The sequence below is a fragment of the Cyanistes caeruleus genome, chromosome 13, assembly GCF_971803275.1.
Source record: "Cyanistes caeruleus chromosome 13, bCyaCae1.hap1.1, whole genome shotgun sequence".
NCBI lineage: Eukaryota > Metazoa > Chordata > Aves > Passeriformes > Paridae > Cyanistes > Cyanistes caeruleus.
In genome coordinates this window covers 12,503,082-12,530,288 of record NC_141713.1, presented here as the reverse complement: position 1 = coordinate 12,530,288, position 27,207 = coordinate 12,503,082, and the positions used below count along the sequence as shown (strand labels likewise).

Here is a 27,207-nt window from a genome sequence, read left to right as displayed (position 1 = left end):
CTTTTCTTCATGAACCATCTACTGTGTAACTCATTTCTGGGTGGAAGTGTTCATGAAGCAATGAGAAGAAACAGTTCTTGGTGTTGCATACCCTAAAGACCCTTGTCTTTTACTTACTAGGAAAAATATGTTGGTTTGACTTTAAATAAAATAAATTCAAACGTGTCTTAAAAGTAATTTTTGTTGACTTTTATTAAATGAGGTGCCAAGCAAAAGCACTATCAATGTCTGTCTTTTCAAAGTACATCCACTGAATGGGAACCATATAAGCGTGAAAAGACCTTAGAGGAAATGTTAGGTATTATATTTTCTGGTTAATGGCCACCTAGGAGAAGCAGTAAAATAATCATTGTAGTGAAGATTACAAAGTATGTCGTATTGTACCTCACTGTAAATATCACTTTAATTTTTTATGGCACAGATTATTTGTAAGTTTATTTTATATACTGCATAGCACTTAAATGTCACTGTATCTAAAACCTTTATCCGGGAAGCTCATTAGTTGAGCTGTCTCCGTTTGTATATCTGCCATCAGCATCTGGTGAGAGGGCTGCTGCTGACCCTGCCAGACTTGGGTCATGAGGTCAGCAGGTCTCATTTATTATTCAAAATTGCTTTCTGACCTTTTATCAGCTAGGTCAAAGAATGCTGCATTCTCCTTGGTCGAATTTTATAGTGAAATCAGTATCACGCACAGATAATAAAATTACCAATACACCTGAATCTCATCCCTCTCTCTCCAAAAATGCACTCACTTTGAGGTTGATGAAGTTGGAAGAGTTGCCTGTACAAACATGTCTGCTTCCAGATCATGGAGGTGCCTTGTCATCCTTGTGAAAAACACACGTAGCTTCACATCTAGCTCATTATTTGATTGTGCATCTGCTTTCCCCTGGTGTGGTACAGAGGCAGCTGAAGGCAGAGCTCTGTAGTTAACAGATGACCTCTCATTTTTATCACTCCCATACTTTTTGCATGGTTACCTATTAACTGTTTCTATTTTTGATGCATTTTCACTAACTGTATCTTCTACCTTCAGTTGCACATCTGTATCTGAATATAGAAGAATTTAGAAGCATGGAAAAGCAAGAAAAGTTAATAAATATGAAGGCTTTTTTCTTGGAGATTATAACAGAACCTGGAAAAAAAACCCACATTGACTCCAACATATTTTTTGATTCAAGATTTGATCTAGATCTAGGAAGTCACTGGCCAGCATGATTTTGGTCCAAACAGAATCCAGAAGCACCCTGGCAAAATTAAGAAGAACTGGTGATCTGAAATTTTAGTTCTGTGATGATTGAAATAGGAAGCATAAATAACATTGCAACAAGAAACATATTTGGGGAATTTTAGAACACTAAACTTTGAAAATTAGCCATGAGATCTTAACAAGCCATACTACAGTATGGAAAATTGGAAACCATAAATGGCAGATTGATTCTTAAAGGGAGCTGTGCAGTTCAGCATTATCCCTCTGGAATGATTTCATCCTTTTTAAAAGAAGGAGCCAAAGGTCACATTGGTCTTGCCCTTGAAGCAGACAATATGAGATGTCAGCTTGTGCTTTCTGACACTGCATATGATGAATAACCTTGACGTAGTAATAAACAAATAACCTATATTAACGTTTAGAAGCACAGTGAAGTATTAATGCAATATATACTTCAACAATGTATTGCAAATATACAGCTTTCATAGAAATGGATTTCCTCTAGTAATACTGTCATAAATTTATGGTTTCTTAAATGCTGCTGTAAAATAAATTCTTTAAGTAACAGAATTTGTATCTGTCTTAAATATGATCAATCATATGTACATAAATGAAGAAAATTGCTATGAACAAGTAGTGGTAAATTAAAATGATATTTAAAAACCCTGAACAACTGTATTCATATAGATATTCAAACTGTTGTACATACTGTATTTCTAGTGTTTCAAATACCTGTAGTCAATTGCCTTATGTCATTAATTAGTATTCAGTAAGGTCATCAGCTCTTCTCTTTGGGTTTTTCTAGTAGGGGAGAAAAAAATGTATGCTAGTAAGATGTCAAGGTGTGCATAGCATTTGGTAGGAATTAAGTGTTTTCTTCTAACAATGGTCAACTAAAATTCTGCTTGTTGGGAGAGTTGTAACATGGTGCAGTAGTCCTTTTAACAAATTCTTCAGCTTTACAGTCTTGTACACATTACTGTCTTGATGGCACATTAAGGGTTTTTGTGGTTGAGCTGTTTTAAAGTGAAAGTTAAAGCCACTTGGTATTAATGAAATTCAGGATTTATCCCTGTGAGTGTTTGAAGTGCAGAGTTTCTCATGTTCACAAGCAATGTCTGTATCTTGCAGGTATTCTGTAATTTTACATATCATACTTGTTTGCTTCTACCTACACACAGTGCTCCCAAACAAGGAACTTATTTTTAGTACAGATGAGCTGTGTGGGGAGTTCTCAGTGCTCCCTCTGGATCTTCTAGAGACATGGCCGTGTGCTGCCATATGCAAGTTAACCCCAAGTCCTAATAAAGTCCTCTGGACTTTATTATCAGGCAAATAAAAAAATAACAATCAAGGTCCAATAAATATTCACAATAGTTTGTTTGAGAAACACTGTCTTAACATTTGTGAAACATTCTAGCGCATATCTCAGTGTACTTTATAAAGTGAAAAAAGGCATTTATCATTCTTCTTTATACATTTTATGAATGCTACATGTCCATGAAAGATAATTTGCAGGAGATGTGTGTACAGAAGGGACCAAAGTTATATTTCATAGTGTCATAAAAACACTTCAAAGGTTCTAAACTTTAGATTCAAGAAATGTGGAGAATGGCATCCTATTGCTCAATGCAAAAAAGCAATACTGCTAGTTAAAAGTGAGAAGCAATTCAACTATAATACTTGCATACACATAATGAACAGAAAAATACATAGAAAACGTTACTTAACAGATTAATGAAAAAATAAATTTCATCTTCCTCTTTTAACAAACATTTGACATGACATTGACCTGTCTTTACAAGTACCAACCAAACAAACAAAAAGAAAGGAGAACCCCTCTTCTGTCTTTACCTTGAGTGGTAAGTGAAGCTCCCTGAGAAGTCAAAAGTAAAGAAAATAAATATGTATCCAGAAGAGGGTGCAGTCTCAAAGAAACAAATAAAAAAAAAGCGGCTTTGTAGAAGGTGACACAAGACAAGAAGGAAAGTGAGCCCTGCCTATTCATTTGCACTCTGAAGCTGTCTTCATGAGCTAAAACAAATCAAGTAATTTGTTCTTCTAAAACACATTTTCACTTTCCTTTAGCTCTGAATCAGTAATTCCCTGGGAATGCAACCTGAAGTGGCAGCTGTGTATGCAACTGTAAAAGTGTCAGGTGGAGGTAATGTTTTTGTGACAATACAGTGTGGTAAATACTGCAGTAATCCCATTTTTTTAATACTGAATTTAACATTTCTCATTGTGAGAACTATTTAAATCTGTTCTTTAGCCTTTCATATTTTCTAGGAAAAATAGTGTCTCTAAGTAAATTAATACCCCTAGGTACTAATGCCTTATGCTGCTGTAGATCTGTTTGCACCCTCTTGAAGTCCAACAGGCCCTGTAGGTATTTTTTCACATGCTGCCACAGGAGTTCTTGCAGTTCTGTAGCAATGTAAAAATGCGGAGCTCTCTTGCCAGAGGTAGGCTATTCTTCTCTGGGAAAAGCTTTGGGTTATGGGAGCAGTTTATGGCTAGAGATTTGTCTGCATTTGTAATATGTGATAAAGGGTGTGCAAAGACTGAGGTGTCTGTGAGCTTCAATGGGCTCAGTGCATTTAATTAACAATTGAAAGCAGTTCCACTGTGGTGCTGCAGCTATGCAGTCTCAAATCATTGGAATAAAAAGTCTGAAGCTCTGTTTTGAAGCCCAGAATTTACTTGGGTTATTTTGGAAAAGATTAAGCAGATTCCTGAGTGCCAGTTATAAGTGGACTTGTATTCTGCTCTTCTGAAAGTAGTTATGGAAAATCATCTTGCTTGTACAGTATCTCTTCTGATCCTTTTCACATATCCATTAGAATTTCTACACTGCTTGCTTCATCTCGGTCACCTTGGCCAAACTCAGATTGTGCTAAATCAAGAACAGCTCTATTGCTTTTTATAAAAGTACGCCTAGTCAACACAGAGGTGAAGAAGGGAGTGAGCATTCTGTGATTTATTTTACAAGACTGCTGTGTTTTCTGTTAATTATGCTACAGCCATTGCACAGTGCTTTTGAAACTGCAGCCAAGGTCCTGCTGCACATTTGTACCTTTTTTGTGCAGGAGCCCTTTTGGCATTTCCACTTCACTCATCTTACAAGCTGGAGTGCAACCTTCAGTGATCTCTTGAACTGGCAGTTTTGTATCCTGAAACACTAAATTTGTTTTTATCCTTCCATATGAACAAGGATATATATGACTGTCCCTAGATTCACCTCTGAATGTGCAGACAAGTTGGTAGTTGAAAGGAAATAGGAGCAGAAACAAATCAGCTAAAAGAGAAGAATACCTGCAATACAATTTGAAGTATCAGCAGCAGACTGGTAGGATACTTCCATATGGAATTTCTTGTGGAGGACTGGATGATTTCCTATAGTCAGTGTAAACTTCTGTGTGTGAATTAGAATATAGATGTGCACAAATAAACAACACCCTGGTAGACTTAAGTTTCAGAATACCTAAATAAAGATATTCCAGATACTTGTCACAAGGTATAATACAAAAAGTAATATAAATGTGTTTTTGGAGTTAACAAGAAACTAATGATCAGACATCAATGAAAAATCAAATTCTAATCAGTGATTTGGCTACTATGGTAGTACAAATACAGCCAGTGAATGTAATGTTTCACTGACCCTCATAATTTTATGGAAAATCTTATGGTATCTTGTGTGTTTCTTCCCCAAAAGTCCTAGTTCATATGGCAAAGTGATAGTATGCAATTATTGCTCTACACATATTATTCTTCCTGAGGAATAAAAGCTCAACACCTAAGAAGGCTAATACTTAAAAAAAAAAAAAAAAAGTGAAAAAAGAACCTAATAAAACTTTTTTTCTTCTCTTTTTTTTTTTTGTTTGTTTGGTTGGTTGGTTGGTTTTTTGGGGTTTTTTTTGTTTGTTTGTTTTTTAACCTAATACCTCTGGAGGCTTGAGTCTTATGCTGAAAGTGAGCAATACCAGAACTAATTATAGATTTTTAAGTTTGGCAGCATTGAGCAGCATCCTCCTGTTATATTTGACCAACCTTATTTAAGAAAAGTGCAGTGAATTTGACATTTTAAGATATCCTGCCACTTCTCCATCTAGAAAATTTCTGCCTCACACATACATGACATTTGAATACATCAAAGAGATCATGGAAAAGCTCACACTTTATGGCTCTTGTCCTTGGCTCTTTATCCCACCATGGTCCCTAACTTCAGTAAGAATGTGGTCTTGTACAATGTCTTACCTGGCAAGGCAGATCAGCTGCACTTTTTGGACTCATGCCTTTTAATTCTTCACACACGTGGTGTCACACAGCCTCTGGAGCACAGAGATATTGTCAGTCGCCTCCTTAGATGTCCACCTTCTTGGAAGTGCCTGTGGTGTCTGTCTTGCCTCTTTATTACCTGTCTCAAAGGTGAGGCTCAGGCTCTTTTGTTCACTTACAGATAGGTCTTGCTGATGGCCTGAAGAATAGGGCTGAGTGTAGGTGAAGGTGCAGTATTTGTCATCTTTTGCCATTAAGTACTTCACAGATTCTTGCTTATCTGTTCATTTGAGGGAATGCCATATTCATTTTCTGGAGATACATCCAGTGGTGCTTAAAGTTGATGGCATGTATCTCAAGCCTGTGTCTGTTTTGTGGCAACTGGAGCACATGATTCACATTCATTAAAAATATAATTATGTATCATCCCACAGTTCAACAAGCACCTTTTATATTTACACATAGCAACAGATATTGCATATTAATTCAGAGAATAGCAAAGTCCAAATTTTGTTCTAAATTACATCAGGAGAATAACTGCCTTGAAATTAATCTAAATTCATGCTTCTGTTACAAAGCCCAGAATTATTGTTCATACATACAAAAATGATTTCCAGCCACAAAATAACAAAGGGGAAAGCAACCCCCAGTAACTGGTGTTTAGGAAAAAATACAAAATTATGCTCTGAGATATTAGTTTGCTGCCCTAAACACCAATTCACTACACATCTTAGCCATGTAACTGGAAATCATTAATTGAATCCTATGCAGCCAAGAATCATGCATAATGTAACACAGCTACTGCAAACAGTCCGCTCCTGATCATTTAAATTTCCTTCTTGCTCTAACCGACATGAGGAGCTTGTATTTGAAGTAGTCCCTGATGAGATTTTGCCTTTTCATCCTTGGAGAGTGTCCTTGTACATATTTATAGGACAAAGTAGAAGGATTACCTATGTGTGTTTTTTGCTTTTAGGGTATTAAATGTATTAATGTAAAAAATACATACCTTGGTACAATATGATCACCTCAAAAATCTTATGACTCTATGGCAAGTTAAAGGTTCTAATGCTCTAAGTCTTTAAGTAATCATAGTCTGATTGGGTCATATTTGTAAGATAGCCACTTTTAAATTGAATATGCAATTCCCTGTGAAAAATAAAATTTCCATATCTTCCATTAATTTTTATGAAGAGGATTTTAGTAAGCAGCTCACTCTAAAGGGCAGTATTATTTCTAATCCATTGTCATGTTAGGGGTGAGAATAGATAGGTTACTCCAGCAACTCTGCTAATGTTCAAAAAGGCAATTTGTTTAAAGGATGTGCACAGAAGGAGAAGGAAGTTCACAAATTAAAAACTGCACAGCAGTTTCACTGCAAACCATCTACTAGTCATACAGTGCTATCCAATTAATCCATTACTCTTAGAAGAGGAATCCCTGTATATCCAGGTACAATCCTTGCCAAATATCTGGACACAATCATAGGCTTTTAGGATTACAAGTAACATAATAAAGGATAATGATCAAAAATTAAGCACAGCAATATAGAATGCTTGGGTTAACTGGACTTGCCATGTGCACTGTAAGGCGGCAGTCTGTTAGGTTTAAAGTGAGATTAAGGAGTTGTGTAACCTGCAATTATGCTGGTTTTCATTAAAAAAATAAGATGATTTGGCTCAGTAGGGCCCTTCCTTATATTTACCTCTGTTTAATTGGATTTGGAACTGCTTAAACATCTTTGAGTTGGAGCTTATAAGAAGATGATCCCAGCTGTTTTTCAAAGCTTAAGACAGCAGGCAGACAACATGATCATGTCAAGACTCATACTAAAGCCTTAATCCTACTTTTTCATCAACTAGCACTACAGCTGAGTCTTTAACCTTCTAAGTACTAAATGTGCTTTGGATCTCTCACAATACATTTGCTGTCAAATGTTATTCTCTGATAATATTAATTTTTGCTTCCTTTCTAAAAAGTACTTTTTAGAATAGGCTCTAAGCCTATTGGAGAGCTAGAGTATAAGATCGTATTTTCAGTCCTTTTAAAAATACTGCTTACAAACTTGCATGTATTGAAGTCTATTGTTCTCCATGGGGTCAAGGCAATGCATTGACATGTAGCTCACATTGCTTTAATGAATAATCAACTATATTGGTAACAATTTTTCATTGTACGTGAATTATTAGATTACTAAAACAATATATTTTGTTTCCAGTAAGAAAGAAATGAGAACAGCTTTAGTTTCATTCAGGTCTTTTTCCTAAGAACTGTCACCATGACCAAAAGAAAATTCTCCAGATATACAGCCTCAAAATTTGCATTATTTTGTAACAGTGGATTATTTACTTTAATACTCCTAGGGTTGAAAAGGGATTAAATAATTCTAATTATTTATTCATGCATCTGTAAATAGTAGCCATGCAATGCAATAATCTGTGCTGTTCAGCCCTTTCCTTTTCCCTTTCCTTTCCTTTCCTTTCCTTTCCTTTCCTTTCCTTTCCTTTCCTTTCCTTTCCTTTCCTTTCCTTTCCTTTCCTTTCCTTTCCTTTCCTTTCCTTTCCTTTCCTTTCCTTTCCTTTCCTTTCCTTTCCTTTCCTTTCCTTTCCTTTCCTTTCCTTTCCTTTCCTTTCCTTTCCTTTCCTTTCCTTTCCTTTCCTTTCCTTTCCTTTCCTTTCCTTTCCTTTCCTTTCCTTTCCTTTCCTTTCCTTTCCTTTCCTTTCCTTTCCTTTCCTTTCCTTTCCTTTCCTTTCCTTTCCTTTCCTTTCCTTCTTTCCTCTTTCTTTCTTTCCTTTCTTTTTCTCCTCCTCTGTCGGGTAGTGCTCCGATTTGTCCTGGTGACACAGGGCTGCCAGCAGGAAAGCAAGCGTAGTTAATGCTCAGCTGCTCAAACCAGTCAAGCAAGCTAGCAAGTCCCAGCTGTGCTACTTGATGTTTTTTGATTGCACCTAGTCCTCAATCTGTGAACTGTTTTCTGGACTTAGATTCATCAAGCTCTGCCGCTTTAAAAACTCATGCAGGCAGGCATCCTAGGATATGCCATTATAAGCTGCTGCCAGGGGATCTTCTAGGAGATAAATGGAATCTGTGTGAAGTAAATTAGTGTGAACCAGTCAATCTGTGTGTCAGCCTTGAGCCACATCCATGGGTAACTAGCTTGCTGACTGAAAAGTCCACTGTCTTTTGCCAATCAGAGGTCTCAGCCACCAGGAAGCAGTCCTATACAACATTAGTTTCTTGGAATAATGCCTGTTTGACCAGCCAGTGAAACTCCTCAGTATACGGTTCTGTACTGCTTGAGTTTACTTATTGCTTACAATTGAACTGAAAATCTTTTAAAGTCAGATAACATTTTAACAGTAGGGAGCATCACAGAAATGTCTTGGAAATAAGTACTTCCACTTTCCTACAGCAGCCATTCAGCAGAGTCATGCTGTGCTGCAGTTGGCTTTACCTCCCTATCAGTAATACATCTCCGAGGCCATAATGCAAAAGAATAACAATAATCTGGCCAGAAGAGGTTAATAAAGAGGCTCTGTGTATTTTTTTTTTCATGGATTAAGCTATTTGGACAGCTTTGATCGAGAGATGGGGAGACTATAAAAGCTGTAACACTCGTATTATGCACAGGGATGTGTCTGTGTCATAACTGTGCTGCACATTTTCGTTTTGGTTTTAAAAGCAAATTGACGCAATCTACAGCAATAATTTCTCTGTAGAAGGGGACTGAATTAGAATCCTCTGCAAGCTTCCTGATTAATGATTTTATATTTGAATACCAAATCAATCTATTATCATGAAAATAATAATGTCAATGCTGTCAATTATGCAATTTTAAAAATAGGAAGTATTTCTTTGTTGGTTTTGTAGGTGCTACTGACACAGGGATAGGATTCACATTTGCACTGTGTGCTCTGCAGCACCATTGGTCTGATGTACAGAAACCAGGGAGAATTTTGCTTTATTTAGGAAAAGCTTCTTAATACTTGGTGGTTGGTGGCCAGGCACTAGAACAGGCTCCCCAGGGAAGCGGTCACAGCACCAAACAGTCCAAGAAGAGTTTGGATAACGCTCTCAGGCACAGGGTGGGATTCTTGGGGATGGTCCTGTGCAGGGCCAGGAGTTGGACTTGATGACCCTTGTGGGCACCCTCCATCTCAGCATATTCTGTGATATTTTTAGAGGTTTGGATAGGCGAGGAAATGCTATATACTTTAACTTACAAAAGAGACTGATTATCAAGTAACTAATAGTTTCTGGCTTTCCTTACTAATTCTGTAACCATTTTTTCCTTCCCTATTTTCTCTCAATTACTGTTTGGAAAAAAATAAGAGAGGGAGAAATAATGTTGATCAAATAATTCAGTCTCACATCATATTTGATTAAAGGATACACTTAGCAAAACTGGAAAAGAGAAATTTAGGCTTTCTAGCCAAAGAGGACCTTGAGAAGAAGAAACAGTACATAACAATAGAAGAATTTATAAAAGGCAGTTTGGGGATGCATTTTTCCTTTTTTAAATCCTCCTATGTTTTACAGAAGCTTGTGCTTCAGAGCTGTGCAGTAGGTGCTCTGTAGAATTTTATGGGAAAGAATTTATTTCTTGCAGCAGAACCCACAGAGACAAATTTAACTAGTTAGGTGTTTTATAATATATACTACACAGAATACATGGACAGAATCTGCTATAAATCACAACTAAGATCAAGACAACTGCTTTAAAATTGAGTGAATGTTTCATTGCACTAATGAAACAAAAATGGGATGTCCTTTGAGAGCATAATTTGTTACATGACATTATATTTTAGTTGAGAGAAATAGGGAAGTCCCTCTGGGTGAATAAAACTTCCAGGTATATTGGGAAAAGAATCACTGAAAATTTCAGTTTTTCTGTCTGGAGGAATGCTGCCCTTATATATATGGGGAGAAAGGAAAATGGGCTTTGGAGGGTTTTTTTGATATGTTAACACCTTTCTCACATACAGAAGGAAAAATGTTCTTGGCGAGCAGCACAGGCTCTGTTTGCAGGTGCCTTTGAAGTGCAAGAGCCAGCTCAGGCTTCCCAGGAAGAAGCATTGGTTGTTCTGCAAACTGAGCTCTGCTGTGTCATATCAGGTCCTACTTCTGCATTTGTTGTTATGGATTCAAGTTAAAGGACCTTCCAGTTTGACTGGTTCCATACTGGCTTTTTTCAACTTCCATATTCTGCAGCATTCACTTCAGAATAATAATAATGTGTTTCTCTAGGTTAATATCTTCATCTTTCTTTTTTAAATTAAAATGTAATGAAAACTGGGCCAGTGTGATATTTAATCATCAGAAGAGAACAACCAGCCATTCTCAATTAAATGACAACTACATATGCCTGTGCAGATTTTTTCAAATGACACTAACCTTTATGAAATGATCAGCATCTGATGTCTTCTGTTAGTGAAATGAATTTTTGGTTTGTAGAGCCTGAGAAATGGTCTAGAAATAAAATAGGGTTCAATTCAATAAGGATGAGGACAGGGATCTAGATTGAGGCAGGATTAGTCTTCTGCAAAGAGTCAGGATGGGGAAGAAAAAGCAAGATAACAGTTTCTCAGGAAAGAATCTGGACTGCAAGCTGAGCATTAGTCAACAGCATTCCTGCTGTGGCAACAAAGGCAAGCACCATACCAGGGAGTATCACCTGGAAAACCTGTGAGTGAGCCTCAGCACTGGTGCCAGCAGGGCCACATCCCCATCCAGCCAGGCTCCTGCCTGCTGGGACCCTGCTGGGCAGGGGCATCACCTGCCACAGGGCAGGGGGAGCTCCACCTGCACAGTGTCACCTCAGTGCCTGCCTTTCCTGTGTCTGGGATGTGCAGAGCTCCTGCTGATGTTTCTCTTGGCAGCTCATGATATGTTCTGCCTTTCTTGTAATATTTATGAAATAATCTTACCCTTTTAGTTTGTCTGGAAATACATGGAAAAAGCAAAGTAGGTTAGGAGCCATGCATCTGGAGAGCAGACAAAGGATTTCAGCCACAGGGGTCATGGAGAGAGTGTGCTGGGCTCAGACCTGTGCCTTTTCTCAAACAAGAAGTTGCACATTAAGCCATCAGGGAACAGGCAGACAAACAAAATGAGGTGTCTTCCTGTGTGATAAAATTACGGAGTTTGCCATGTCAAAGTGAGCTAGGGTGTAGGATGTTAGCCATGCAAAAATTCCACATTTAAGGAAAAACTGAAGAAATTTGTGAAACAAAAATCTAATGTGGTTTATTCCAGGAGGGGAAAAAATTCTTTGTAATTCCTTGAGTTTCAAACTGGACTTTAGGAGAAATTTCTGGTAAAGTATTATTTTATGGTTGTTGGACTCTTACACTGATATTTTTAAGTCTCAGCAAATATGGCTGTTCTTATACTTTTCATTATATTTTTATGACGTCTATGAAACGTGCTTTTAAAATAGTACTCAAAGCATTTATTGCTCCATCAAGCTTCTTCGGTGTAAGTGCCTGTAGAAGCCAAACAGCTCAGAAGTGACATTGCAGCACAGTTGTTTTATCCATTTACAAAAAATTTAAAAATGCCAACATTTTGTTTCCCTTTAGAGCTTTTTTTTTTTTTTTTATGCAGTTTTACATATATTCTGGTGCTTTGTATTTCATATTGAACCTTAAATATATTTATCACCTGTATCCTTTCTGGCCTAATATCTTTGAATGAAAAATAATTTTTGTTGCCTTGTCCTGTTGTTTTGAATGACAAATAAGTTCTTGTTTTCCCTGCAGACAGACTGTCTTTAAGTCACTAATCCACCTTATCAATAACACAGGCATCTTATCAGAAAATGCTAAATGTTTTCTTAGCCTGAGTTATGCAAACTTCTTTCTTCAGTGTGTCTGCCCTCCAAAAATTGTTATGCAGAGCATGTGTTTTAGACTTTAGTGTAGGGTATTTCCAGGGTGGAACAAGGCTTTTCAGAGTTTGAAGCAAACGTGTAGAAGTAAATCACCATGATAAGTTGTTGCTGTATTTCGTGATTAGGCTATATTCACAAAGAATGGCTTCAATAGTTTTTTCAAAGACTGTTCTTTAAAGACTGATCACCAGTCTGTGGTATCCTTTTGGAAATTATTTGTTTTTATTGTGTGGAATTGCTTGAAATATTTTGAAACTAGACACATAAATGTTTCATTAAATACTATGATCTTATGACATTCCTTTACTATTCTAAATCCCATATCTATTTTAATGACTTTTTCTGTTTCAATAAATTAAGAGAATGGGTATCAAGTTCAGTAAACAAGTCCTAACAGCTGATTAAGATGCATCAGAAAAAAATACTACAATTCTCAAGATTGATCCTGTGCAATGAAGATTTATATCATTTTTATATGCTAAGTTCAAGGTCATTTGCTTCAATGAAATATGTCCTTTTACCTTATTTCCATGCTAACAAAGGTAATCTCTACTGTCTGTGTAACAAGGGAAATTATACTGCACTGAATAGAAAGAAAATGTTGTTGGAGTTATAATATCAGAAATGGTTTTTAACTTGCTTATGACTCGTAGATTTGGGGCTCATTTATACTCTATTTATGTCACTTTGACTACAGAGATTACCTTTCAAAGGGAAGCAAAAGTAATTTTAAGGTCCATTTAAACCCAAAGTAGGACAGAGTGTTTTCTGAATAAAGATGGCACTGTTTATGTTTAGTATAAGCTGTTTAGAACCCTCTTTCTCCTACTGATATTTGTACATTATCAAATCCTATTCCCCTAAGAGAACATGTAGTAAAGTAGGTGTTAGTGTTGAGATTTTTTTTATATTTTTCCTTGATTACATAATGCCATTTTTACTTTCACCCTTTATTTGGGCCAGACTGTACTTTCCTTATTTTTAACTTTTCAATTCCCTTTGTTCTTCTATGATATTTTTAAGAAACCTTTCTTTTCCAGTTGAGCATATAACGTGATGTTTTAGAAAATAAACATCTGAAGGTCTCTGCCTTGGTCCCTTTCTTGCTCACTGCATGCATTCATTATGTAACTTCATATACCAGGGTCTTGTGAAGTTTTTTTGCCTGGTTTTGTCTAGGGAGGTGTGTGTAGTTCTGAGCAGGTGACATGGCTGAGGGAGACTTTCCTTATTTGCACAAGTGACCTGATCCCAGCCTGTATCCTCGTTTTCTGAAACAAGCACTTCCCTCCTTCACTCACACTTGCTGAACTGCCTTCTTTGACAGCTTTTTTTCACAAATTGTCCAGAGTTCTGTCTCTCTGTTCCCATGAAAACCCTTTCCACCCCTGCTTTCCACTCCTTTTAAACTGTTCCTAATGACCAGCTATTACTGCAGGTGTTTCATGCTTTTTGGCATTTTTCAGCTCTATCAGCTCTGCCTGTCATTCCTTTTCTTCTCATTTTTGTCTTTCTTGGCTTTTAATGACTCCATCCTCTCCCAGATTTCCCCAAATCTCTGCAGCACCTACTCAGCTACATCAACTGGAAATCCTCCTGCTTTGTTCAAGCATCTTTCTGTCCTGTCTTGATTTCTTTCTTGTTCATTTCACACCTTCCTTGTGAGATGCCTCATCTGTGTATGGGTGTGCTTCTAGTGGGTTTTATTTGTTATTCTCTGAGTTACCTCCCAGCTGAATCTGGTACCTTCACTGAGAGCACTGGTCAGTACTGTGATGTAAAATCCAGCTGGTCTGTTGAAATTGTCTGACTTGTGCTGACACGGCCTGGGAAGGAGCAGAGCACTTGAGCAGGTTTTGTCTGAGTCCCATGCAAGGAGCTGCAGCACCGACTTCCAGTAAGAGAAATCTCTGCCAGCTCCTACCTGGGACTGGTTCTGGTGCTGTGGAAGTGTTTTCCCTCTTTGGTTCACTATAAGAGTTCTTGACTGGATGAAAGTACACAATGCAATTCAATTTGAAAAGCTGATTCTGAATTTTTGGTGACTACTATTAGACCAAAACAGACAGGTCTTGTGATTTTTTGCTTTCTCTTCAAAGGCATAGCTGTACTTCTTGTTTTCTCTCTTTCATCATGGGGTACTCTGTTGGAAATTTTCCTATTATTCTACTTCAGAGTAGTTCTGACTTAAAAATTCATGCAGCTGTAATTACTCAATCTGTTGCTCAGCACAGTGCAGCTGATTCCACTGTATGAAGAACTGCTTTAGAAAAAGGTGTTCTAGAAATTTGGCATAAAATTATTTTGTTTTTAAATATAATATGAATAATTGTATATTCCAATTTTTCTTTCAAAGGGGGAATCTCCATTTAGTGCATTTGAAAATTATTTAAATGTTGTCAAAAGAGAAAAGGACAGATATCTTTAAAGCCATTTCTTCCTTTACATATCGTAGCTTTTTTATGTGTGAGCAAGAAAATTTGTTATTTGTTGCTGTAATTGTTCTCCAATGTCAACCTCACCCCATGCAGATTATCAAGTCAAGACTCCCCAATTTACCTGGGTGGAGTTTTACATACTGATTTGTTGCTACCCGAGGCAAATCTTTTCAGCAAATTTTACTGGGTTTTTTGTTTTTTTCAGGTGAAATGCATGGTGTCACTATCACATATTTCATTATTTATTATGTTTTAATATTACCTTTTCAAGATTCTAATTTTACAATAGTATTGAAGCCTTGATTGTTTCAAACAGACTCTGTGTAGCCTCACGAGTCAAGAGTGATGGAACCTTTTGGTGACCTGGGATCAATAGCTGCAAGCCCATGGAAAGCACAGAGCACTGAAGTGGGATATGTGTCTTTTGAGCTTGTCTTCATACTGCCCTGAGGCCTTGTTGATTCACTCATAATCTTGGAAAATTTAAATAGGTGTTTAAATTACATAATCCTTCAGCAAATATTCATTTGGTCAAAAGAAAAAAAAAGATCCATCAAAATTTATAAGGGAATTTATTTCCTCTTTTGAAAAGAAGATGAACACAGAGATTGTTCATAGGCCTTGGTATTCCCATCCCCTGGAAGTTTGGAACTTTGCTTGGTTTTCTAGATATTACAAAAAAAGAAATGTTTTCTAGCCACTGCTATTATCTTAGGAAATAGGATCAGCTAAGAGTTTTAACAGACAAAAAACTTGAGATCTATTCTTTACTATGCTATTCTATAATATACTGTTTAATAATTGCTAAAATACTTATTCAAGCTATATTTGTGGCTCCATGTAGAGATATGAAGCAGAAGAGAGGGAAATGGACTTTGAAAAGGGAAGTACCTCTCTTCTGCTCAGGAACAGTTATGTGGAATTTGTTCAAAAGCCAAGTGAATTTAAAAGTCATATACAGAGAGGTAATTATTTCCCTGAAAATATTTGTGTGCTCTGAAATGAAATTGATTTTAGCAAATACATAAAACATGTAACTAAATTTGGTAATCTTTAAACTGCAACTCAGTCTGGGTTTCACTTCACTTTGGAATTATCAGTAATTTTCTTACACATTCCAATTTTTGTATGCAACATATTTTTGTCTTAAAACATACACCATTTCCCTCCTTGCTGAATGACTCCAGTAATTACAAAACCATCTAATTGATCTTTTTATGTTGTTTACTGGCTTCTTTGGTGGAACAGACAAGCATTTTTTTATGACTTCTAAATTATTTTATTATTTTAGGTTTCTGTAAGAAAAAACTTGGTCTTCTGCTTCAAAGGGACCTCATTTAAGCTGATGCCTCAAGTTTCACCTTGCATGCATTCTTGTCTATGGATTTTTCAACTGTCCTGTAGCTGCATATAAGTAGTTTGTGTTTCTGGAGGTTTTTTCAATCTATTATTTGTGTTTACAAATTATGTCTTCAGCATTGAAGGCTCTGCAGAAAACCAGGAAGTGTTGATTTCTGCATACATTACATTTCTCCCTCCCTGTGTTTTTATTCCTTGTTGTTCCAGTCAGTGTGCTGAAGCATGACAAGAGCTCCAACTCGGCAAACTTCCAAGATGTGGAGGATACGCCTGACAGATGTGTCTTGGAAGAGTCTGAGAGTCCAGGTGAGAGGCATTTTAAGACAGCCACCAAGTATCAAGTGATAAATCTGGCACAGCTTTTGGGTCTGTAAAAAAAGCACATTGTAATGCTGTTTCCTTTTTAGCAGCTGCAATGTCAAATTAATGGTCACCTCCAGGGGTCACAGTGTGGAGCTGTTATCCTTTCCTCTTTCATCAGGAATTCAGGTCTTAGAAAGGATAAAGGCTTTATGACCAAAAAGAAAGCTGACACTACTAGTTCATTATAATTACTTTTGGACTACACTGCTTACTTAATATATGTACAATGTCTGACCCTTTGAAGGTGGCGTGAGATTATGAAAAATTAGAAGTACTGTATATTCTGCAGCTGAATGCAGCAGCGGACGCTCAAACACCGTATCTCTGGAGGAAAGAAAATTGGTGGCATTAAATAGCTTGATTCTTTCCTTTAAATCAGCTCACAATCATTATTTCATTTTAATGACTCTTAACATTGATTCAGCTAAATACAGGAACATCCATAAAGTGCATCCTTTTTGGTAACCGAAAGATTTATCTTCATGTAGTTTCATTATCTTTCTCGTTATGGAACATCTACGAAATTTATTAAATGAATCCCAAAAGGAAACAATTAAATATAAATTGTATCCAGTCACAGCTGATTAAAAACATTCTATGCGACTAAATACTAAGATCTTTTAAGTGAACTGTGAGCTTGACCCATATACACCACACATAACCTACACATAGTCCTCATTAGTGAAAGAGTTAAACATCTTTCTTCACTTGGTATTTTCCTTCCTGCTTTATCTGGTTTCTCTGTACCCTCCTGCATCTTTGTGTGCTGATCCGTGTATCATATTTTTGATTCATCGTCTCTGCGGCCTGTCAGCTTAGTTAAGAGATTTCCAAATCTTGCAGGCTGTGCTGACAGGGGGCAGCTGCCAACAGTCCCCTGATCCTTCCCCAAGGAACACTGCTGAGATTTAATTTTCAGTCAAAGGGTGCAGTCTGAAATCCATGTCAGGTCCCCTAAGTCATCTCAGAACCCGGATAGGACCCATGTCTGGGGGATTATATTTCAGCACACTCCACTCTTCCAAGATTCCTTGGGAGTTCAACTACTGTCATATACCTGATTTGAACTACATTCCCTTTTCATCTTTTCCAGAGAAATGAGCACCAGTGTATGTTACAATAATTGAAACCAATGAATTGTAAATCTCTATTCATTTTAAAGCCACATAGACTTGGACTCAATGTTGTCCAGCAGAAACCAGCATGAGATTTAGAAATAAATAGATAATTTACTCAGAAAGGAGCCAGGTTTGACAATCTGTGGTGTTTAGTATCTCCTTCAGAAACCGTCTGTAGTCTCTTCAGCAGAAATTATGAGCCAAAATATGGATTGTCCAAGATTTGATCAGTTTTGAAGTGAGAAAGAATTAAAGCAAGGTGTCACTACAGTGTTTGGGAGATAATTAATGTACCTTAAAGACAACACTAATTTTAGCCTTAAATTAATTCTCTCTGGCAAAGTGTACCTGTTTGGATGGGAACTTACATATCCAATTCTGCACACTGCATATCTATATGAAGTAATAGGAAGAATAAAAGCCTGTCAGTAGGTGAATATTGACTGGCAAAAATACATGTTGATAAAGCATCCAAACTTAAAAACTGAGTTCCAATCGGTCCATCTGACATCATTAAACTAGTAATAAACAATGAATTACTCTAGCTTTTGTTTCTGTCCATTCCTGCATTTTAAGACATCTTGTCTTATAGGTCTGAAAACCTCAGGAGATTTCACTACTGGTCTCACTGCTTTCCACTGAGAATTTGTGGCTTGGTTGTCATGGAGACATCGTATTTCTCCAAGAATTGCTCATATTGATCCGTGGACAGGCGTAAATGGCCAGGCGAATGTGAGGAGTAAAGGGGGTTGGGCAGTACTATAAAATGACCAGAGGTTATGGGTCGGAAATAAGCTCATAGCAAACACTTAGGTAAAGAGAAAGAAACAGTTTCATTTTGTTTCAGGATTTCGTTTTTGCACTTTATGCCATTGTCTTCTTTCACTATAGACTGAAAGAAACTTGTTAGTCACTTGTCATGTCAGATCTTTGGTGCTTGTCCTGACACAGCTGTCAGCCTTCCAGCTCTGTGCAGTTCAGGGACACACAACAAAGAGCTAGGAACATGAATTATTTATTGCTCCTTGTGCGGATGAAATTCTGTGATAAGAAATTAAGACACTTCTGACAGAAGTGCTTGTTTGAAAGGAAAGATTTGGTAACACAATACATTTACTTAAAGCTTACCATTTACTTTTAGTAGCAAACATTGAAACAATAGTATGACATTCAGTTGGCTATGATGAGTCAGCATTTGATTTGGTGAAACCTGTGACTTAAGAGTCTCTCTCACACATATTTAAAGTCTGGGCAAACTTGCAAACTTAATTTATAAGTTTTTATTAATAAATCTATAAAAATCTCTTTTGCTTCGCTTATCAGATATTGTCATAGTTGCAAAAATGATGTTAAGAAATATATTTATTTTATTATCTCTTCTGAAGAAGTAAAGGTGAAAATATGGCAATATACCTGGAAGGAATTCCAGCTATTCCTAGAAAGTGTTCTTTATTGCAACTTCTACCAGATTCAGGAAGGCTGCAGAGCAGCCATTAACACATCTATCTGTACATTGTGGTTTTTGCTGGTGAAAGGTGCAGTCTCTTTCCTTGACATTAGAATGAGCTTTATTTTCAAAGTGATATTTTTTTTCAAAAATCACATTAAACTTACTCTGTTTTACTTTCACATATTCTGTGTCTGCACATGTTCTCACTGCTCTGCGTGTGGGCCTCCAGCAATTGTAGGAGGCAGATACTCAGATGAATAGCAGGAATCCATTTGACTACCCAAGACACCAATCCAAGATTTACCTGTGATTTCTTGTGTTTAATGTGTGATCTGAACTACTCTCAGATAGGTAATGAAACCCCTCAACCTGCACTTTTCTCTTGGATAATTCACAGTAAACACTTTTCACAAGTGATGGACACAGGTAAATATCAGACTGCAGTTTCTTGTCTAAGTGAAATAGATTTTAGTTTCTCCCTTCATGTGGCTACAGGCTGCCATTATCTGTGATAGTGGCTCATGTCTATTTTAGGCCCCACACAGAGGAGATGCTGGGCTTCTCTCCCAGATGCCTAATAGTAGGTTTATCACTGCCATTTGCTGAGGCACATGCTGAGGACTACTCCTGTTTGACATGCAAAGCCTTGGCTTTTCAAACTTGTCTCTGCTCTGGCCTTGAATGTAATAATCAGATAAGAATTGCAACAGTTTTCTGTAGAACTTGACTTTTAATCATATCAATCTCCCATGCAGAATGCACTATCCCTTAAAGTGACCCTTTCTTTAAATAAATATTCCTAACAGTTTTTCATTTTACCAGACAAATTTTCCACATTTAAGGAAACTGGAAAAGAAGCTGAAAATGAGTGCCCATGGATGTGTTAGTTAGACTTCTAGGTCTGAGTTTTCTTGTACAAATAGTGGTGGAAAATTTACATCCCCAGATGCAGATCATCTTGTCCAAAGGGAGTTGCTTGAAATGGTTCCTAAGGGGATTGAAAATGCTCTGAATCTTTTTAGTCAAAATCTAAGAGGGTTGTAGTGGGGCTAAACACAGCTTGAGGTGTCTTAGCTTTCATATGTGGGGCAGTCTCACTAGGGAGGGTTCTGCAAGTGCAGCTCCTGTGGGGAAAAAGGAATAGACTTGAACTGAAATCACAAGAATCACCACGTAGACACAGATGCTTCTTCCCTCTTATAGTCCCCAAAAGACACGTTGCAGTAGAGTAGGAAATAGACTATTACTTCACTTGGAAATAGAGGGAAACTGAGCCTCTATAATGGGAGATTGAATTGGAAGCTGTAGATGGAAAGTACAGTGTTTTCCATCTTTTGGATAGAAAGCACAAAAATGGTAAAACCCCTATATATTTATGGCCTTAGGTATCAGACAGCCTCTGCCTGAGTCTCTGCCTGGTCCCTTCTGCAGCTCATGATCTCTCCTGTCCCTTCATTCCAAAACCATTGCACATATTAAATTTTCTTTCTCTTCAATTTTTCACTTTTCAGGACAGAATGTAATTCTGGGTGCATAACAGATAATAGGGATATCCAAGCAGTTTTCACAGTCTTGCTTAATTGCTTGTCCTATTTAGAGACCTTGGCACAGAGATGGGAAAGGTCTCTGACTGTCCCTGAAATATAGTGTGTGGGAGGCAGAACTGTAGCAAATAGAAATAAAAATGTAAGAAGAACAGAAGATTCTTATTAGCTACACTCTGCTTAAAAATACAGCACTAGAAGTGTGACTATCTTGTTATCAGGCAAGTTATAATTACTGCATCAAATACTCACCAGCTCCAAGTCCCATCCACCGAAGGGTGGTTTTAAAATCAGCATTGTCTCACCTCTATGGATGTTGATCAGAACACAGGCAGAATGGAAAAGGAAATATTCAGTAAATTTTCAGGTACAAAGCACTCTAGAAAATACTGATTTTCTGTGCTTGCATCCTCATGGAAAGCAGGAGGCAGTAAATGAGGACTGACCTGGGAATGGGATGCTGGAGGCTGTTGCTTGTGAGGATGCATGAAGCAGGATGAAGATGCAATGTAGGGGCAGCCCACTGGTCACAGGCACTGATGGCCCAGGGACTGTTCATAAATTGTCAGTGCTCAGGAATATTCCAGAAAGAAGTTCTGGAATTTCCAGTGTAGACATGGATGTATTAATTATAATTTCACTGCAGTAGATGTAGTGCCATGTTCTACCAGTGTTCTGGGTTACTAGAATCAAGACTCATATGTTTTGGTTTGATTTGTGATTTTTTTGTTTGCTTTTGGTTTTGTTTTTTAATAGCAAATTAAACTATAAAATTAGAAGATTGCCTAATAGTCATCAAGAAAATGCATATGTCTCTGTGTCTATGATACAGATAGACAGAAAGGTCATAGATAATATAATAAATTTACAAAATATTCATTGTACTGCAATAAAATAATGTGTACTGCTTTCTCTGTGTTCATATACTCATGAAAAGTGTGGTGGTACCTGTTTGAGCAGTATTTCTAATGCAAGTAACATTTAAAATTCAGGTTGTAAATATTACTGTACATCAAATTAAAAGAAAACATGAAGATCAAAATTGATGATTGAAAACTTTTCTATGGATTTTAAAATGCCTTGACAGGAAATATAATATAACATTACTTCTGCTTACAGCTATGATTATTATTGTATGATTATTTTCTGCTAAGAGAAAATATATATTATTTGACAGTTATTTTTGTAGAGGAAACATAAAACCCTATTAATTTAAAAGAGGAATTATCTTTTTGCTGATCCACTGGAGCACCTTCCTTTAAAACAAAAGAAAGGAAGAAGCAGAAATCAGTACAGGGAAAGAGTTTTGAGGAATGCCATAAATTCTCTTGAGCTGTTTTGGGTTCCATACTGCTTCCTGTGCTTCTGGAAGTAGATTTCTGGACCTTTTAACACTAATATGAGGGTGCTGAAAGTTTTTATTCTGTTACAAAAATTATAGAGTTTGTTACTCTATAAAAATACTGTAAATAACGTATTTTAGTAACGAAGTCTCAGCTATTGCTTCATATTGTAAAATAACTAAGCCTCAGATTGTGAATCAGTAAGAAACTGTGCATTTCTTTTCCAGATGACATGAAGCCACATCCCTGGATATCTAAGGTGTGCTCCTGTAAGGTGTGCTAGAACAAGCCTGTTGAGATGAAAGAATTGGAAGATGTAGAAGGACAGCCCAAAACAGGACATATATGGTGTGGTGGACATGAAATCGCTTTTTGGATTTATCACAGTACCTTTAACAATTCATTTTCAGAAGAAATACCTTCCATAAGACCAACTTATTTTGGCTGATTTATTGGCTTCAATTCACACTTCCATTACTAATAGATTTACATGTATTCAACTGAATTTCAGCATTTTGTAGTAGAAAATATTAACTCTTCATTTTTAGATAGCATTCAGTTGTTTATGTAGTGATCTTTACAACTTTGATTTCCATTAACAATTATATCAATTTTAGTATTGTTTTACATGCATCAAATTTAAATTTTTCTCTCTCCTTCTTTCTTAATTTTTTTACATTTCAACACTGAGTAAAACCAAATGCATTTCAAATAATTTCCTGTTTTCACTAAAAAGAGAAATTCACAATTTGAATTAAACATGAAAAATTTAGAAATAACTAAAATACAAAGAATGATCTGTACACATTAGAGAATAGGAAATTGATAACAAATCTGGTCATGTCTAGAATGCAAATTTTCCATTTCTCTAAATACTACCATTACCATCGTCTGTAAAAATGCAGTACCAGTATGGAACTGGAGAAGCCCATTGGGGTCCTCTTCTGAAATTATGTACTTCATTGAATATCAATTGGTTTTCATTGGAAAAAGCAGCTATATCTTTTTTACTTTTTTTTCTCCTAAAAAAAAAATATTGTTATATTTGTAGAATATATGTGGCTGATTAGACCCATTTATCACCTTCTATCCTGTGGGACTTAAGCTGGTTTGTCACATAATGGCTGCTCAGAGCAGTAAGCTCACTTTCTTTGTTGCCAATAGTTGAAGCTGCTCCTCAAGGCAAAGGATCTTCAGGATGTTCCTTGTGGATCTGGACCTTATGGTGGAAATCCTGGTCTGAGTTATCCCTTCTAATTGTCACATCAGCCATAAGATCCCTTAACCAGGAGAGTCAATGTTTCTTCAATGTGAAAAGATTCTCTGGCAATGAATCTCATTTTTTCCTCTGGGGCTGCAGGAGTGATAAAACCTGGTTTTTGTTGCTACAATATAGTTTGAATGAAGCAAATGTGAAAGCTTCTTCCTTCTGTTTTTTTATATCCTGTAAGTCCATGTCCTGCAGTGCAGTGTATGATCTTCTGACACACTGGGTGGTGGAAGGGCATTGTGAGAAGCAACCCAGTTTTTATTCAGCTAAAGAATATGTAATTCAACTTGGCTGCAATCCAGAGAAGATAAAGATAATTAATGCTATTTTTTCTGTGACTGTGAATACCATGAAGAAAAATGACTTATTTGGGCAGAAAAGTCAATGGTTTTAACACATTTGGTATTTTTCAGAAACAACTTTCCTTGTTCATAGAAGGAGTTTTCCTCTCTAAAATGTATCTTTTGTTCATATGTGGTAGTATTTGAATTATGGTGACTGAATATTGAGTGCTACGGCTTCATTCTTGCATTTCTTATGCTGGATGTGTGGAATATTATCATTGATGTATTTATACTTGCACTCCACAACTGAGAGCAGAACATGTCTTTAGCTGACATATATCCTCCTCTTAACTTTTGTGGCTGAATGAGACTTGCAAACATCAAGAAGGTAAAAAGAACCTTGCAGAGAGTAGAACAAATTGCAAACAAAGGATGGACCCGTCTTCCTCCTTTGCTCCTCTTCCATATAAACAACCACATCCAGTTGCTGCAGCAGTCTCTTCCATGGACATTAAAGAGTCTGTTCACAAGAGCCATCACTGCTTTGCATCAGCATCTACTCACTTGGGCCAGGATAACAAATTTTTTGAAAACCCTTTCATCTAGATATTTCAGAAATGGGTGTGTTCAAGGAGGTCTCATAGCTCAAGGAATTGGCACTGTCCATAACACCCAGTACTGCTGTAGTAGCAATTACATTTGTGCAACATGATATTTGATTGCTTGTCTTTAATTCTGCAAAGCAGTGCACATCAGCAGCCTGCCAATACAGCCAGCCCGCTGGAATGGTTTGTGCAGTGATGATTGGTGTTTGGCACATGCTTGTGCGTGCTTTGTGCTAATTATCATTACAGGATCAGTAAGGTAAAGCAGGAACTTTTTTATTAGGTACATTTATTTCCCAGTAAAGCAAATATATTCCCCTTGTCTTCTGGATGTCTTTCAAACAACCAACTTTATTATATGTGCTCACAATGAACTCAGAAAAATCTTTTTTGCAAGAAAGTGACAATTTCAGAGCTGAATACACAAATACAGATTAACTTTCTGTGATAGCTTCTTGTAAGCCAAACTGAAGAAGCATTTTCTAGGATTGTGGTCTGATGTATCACTGCATTCATGCTAAAGGAGATGGAGTTTACAACAAAGTCCCAAGGCAATTAAGAATACCTTTTTCTATTGTGTTACTCTGAGGAATCCTGTCAAAAGGAATAGTAGGCTAATATTTTTGAGTAGTTGTTTAAACTTTAAATATGGGGTAAAAGCTTCATGAATACCTAAACTGTTTAAGGAATTTGGTGTTTTGGTTTGGCTTGTATTTTTTCCCATACAGAAGTCACAGGCTCCAATGACCTGTACAGTTCAAGGTATGGTTTCACAGTCAGGGTGATTTTTCCCCACTCCACCCTCAGACTTCTGTGTCTCTTCATTTATGTTTGCACTACTGCTTGTGTGCCCAGGCTGTGCCAGGGCAAGCACTGGCCTCAGTGCAAAGACCAGAGGAGGAACGAGCAATCCAGAGTGGAAATGTGGGACAGTTCACACAAAAATGAGCATGAAGTTGAAGTTTAGGGTGATATGTGCAAGGTTCTTACTTAAACCTAGACTTTTGGCTTTCAAATCCTATAAGCATTTTTTACATTACATGCATAGTTCATTATATTATTTTTTTTTAATTGAAAGGCACTTATTGCTTTAGTGTAAGACAAAATCAAAACTCTTCAGCACCTCTTTTATTTGTGAGATTTTGAGTTTTCCAAATAATTCACACTTGGTCTGACTGGTCATACTGAATGGTCACTAACTCTAGATTTCTGTCTGGAAACCTCCCTAAAGTTTGAACTGTTCATTTATGTCTCCAAATCCAAACATTATATTTTGAAATCTCTTGTGCCATATATGTATTTTAAATTTGATCATTGTAATAAACTGCTTCTGTTTTGGGGTTGTATTTTGTGTAGTAATGCCTTTCCCTAATCCAAAGCACATTGGCATGGGACTTAATGAGATTCAGTGTTTGAAACAAAGTGACACTTTCACAAAACCACTATGTAATGGGGCTCCAAACAGCAGCAGCTTAGCAAGGGAAATGGTTTTGTAAATCTGACTGAGCTGAAGCATTGAAAATTCAGAAAAGAAGGGGACAGTTCAGTAGGCAGCATTACCTCTGCCCAGGATTTTACTCCTTTTGAAAGAACAAGTTCTCTGAAGGCAGACAGGACAGTGAACTCCAGCACAAATCCCAGAGCTATGTTGAATAGCATTGCATCCACATCTGTGAGGACTAAGTCCTGCTTCCTGAAATGGATATTTCTGCTGGATTTTGTTTGCCATGCTTCTTGGATGAGAAAAGGATGCAGAGGAATTTCAAGGACTGGTTTTCCCCTTTTTCCCTCCTCATTGAATATGTAGACTGAACTGCTAGACAAAGATTTAGCACTACTCTTAGCATTTGAGTTGGGGTATCATTTGAATTTATAGATCCGCAAACTGAAAATGCATCTATTTTACTTTTGGAGAAGTAGTTCTGAACTTGAATGCAACATAAAATTCACACAATAACCCAAGATTGTCTTACTGGGGCCCATGGGAAGTTTGTTTCTTGAATGACACCTGCTGGAAAGTCTAAAGTGTGTCTGAGAGCTGTGCTGTGGGACAGAGGCACATCACAGCAAGAACACCTTTCTTCCCTGTCTTCTGATGGATGTGGCTGTGATGGGTCAGTACAAACAGAGCTGCCAAGGTGAAGCACTGCGAGTTGCTAAACAATGTCAAAGATTATGAAACTTAGCAAATATCTGCGAAGATTTTTAGAGAAAGCTGCATTTGAGAAAATTTCTAAGCAGTACAAATTTAATTACATTTATCTTTTTCTTTCATGTATTTTAAGAAGGTTTAACTTCAGAGTACAGAGTTCTGCTGCCTGAATTTACATTGTGCAGTGCAAATATAGCAATAAAAACCATGTTTCTTCCTCTGCAATACTCTCAATATGACAGTTGTGAAAAATAGCCTCTCTGGAGTAAGTAGCATATGTAAGTAGTATATGTTGTTTCATTTAGTATCTTAGTGACTCCAGTTTTACATCAACTGGAAGATTTTCTTTCTTGTTTTTGGGGTTTTTTTTGGCATTTGAAAACATAATACTCATCAGAAAAATATTAATATCCAAAACTAGTGAAATAGTGATATTTTCCTTATTTATTCTTAAATTTTATCTAAATAATGTGTGATCTTTTTGATAATAAGGATGTGGGGAAATCATATCCAAAATCATCATGAATTTCCCACACAGAAACTGAAGGTAGTAAAAGATTCTGTTCAGTTTCAGATCTGTATTTTCTATCATCATACAGATCTGAAGACTTATAACTCTGACCAGTTAATGTAACATACAGATTTTTGTTGTTTGTTTTGGTTTATAGTCTTCCTGCCATGTAGATGGCAGCAGCACTCAAGCCTTGAAATTCACTCCAGCTTTTTCTTCAGTTTGTTCAAAAAAAACATGTTTAAGAATATTATTGCTGAGACAGAACTGAGAGCCTGATTAAAGATGGATATCAGTTTAGTAACATATGCCTCTAAAGAAGCTTTAATCTTCATAATATCAGTGTTCAAAAGACAGTAAGTCATAGCTGTGTGTATTAGTATAATT

The 27,207-nt window shown here is 36.8% G+C and overlaps 1 protein-coding gene across 6 annotated transcripts in view; it reads left to right on the top strand.

Annotated features, from left to right (window-relative positions):
* WDR72 (WD repeat domain 72) overlaps nucleotides 1-25,503 on the top strand; it is a 103,514-nt gene extending 78,011 nt beyond the window's left edge. For all 6 annotated transcript variants that reach the window (XM_086848907.1, XM_023934038.2, XM_023934039.2 and 3 more), the window contains 2 exons: nucleotides 16,388-16,486; nucleotides 22,226-25,503. In XM_086848907.1, the coding sequence (XP_086705033.1) occupies nucleotides 16,388-16,486; nucleotides 22,226-22,281 (155 nt within the window). In that variant the 3' untranslated portion in view covers nucleotides 22,282-25,503. The remainder of the gene's footprint in view (nucleotides 1-16,387; nucleotides 16,487-22,225) is intronic.
* The last annotated feature ends 1,704 nt before the right edge of the window (nucleotides 25,504-27,207 follow it).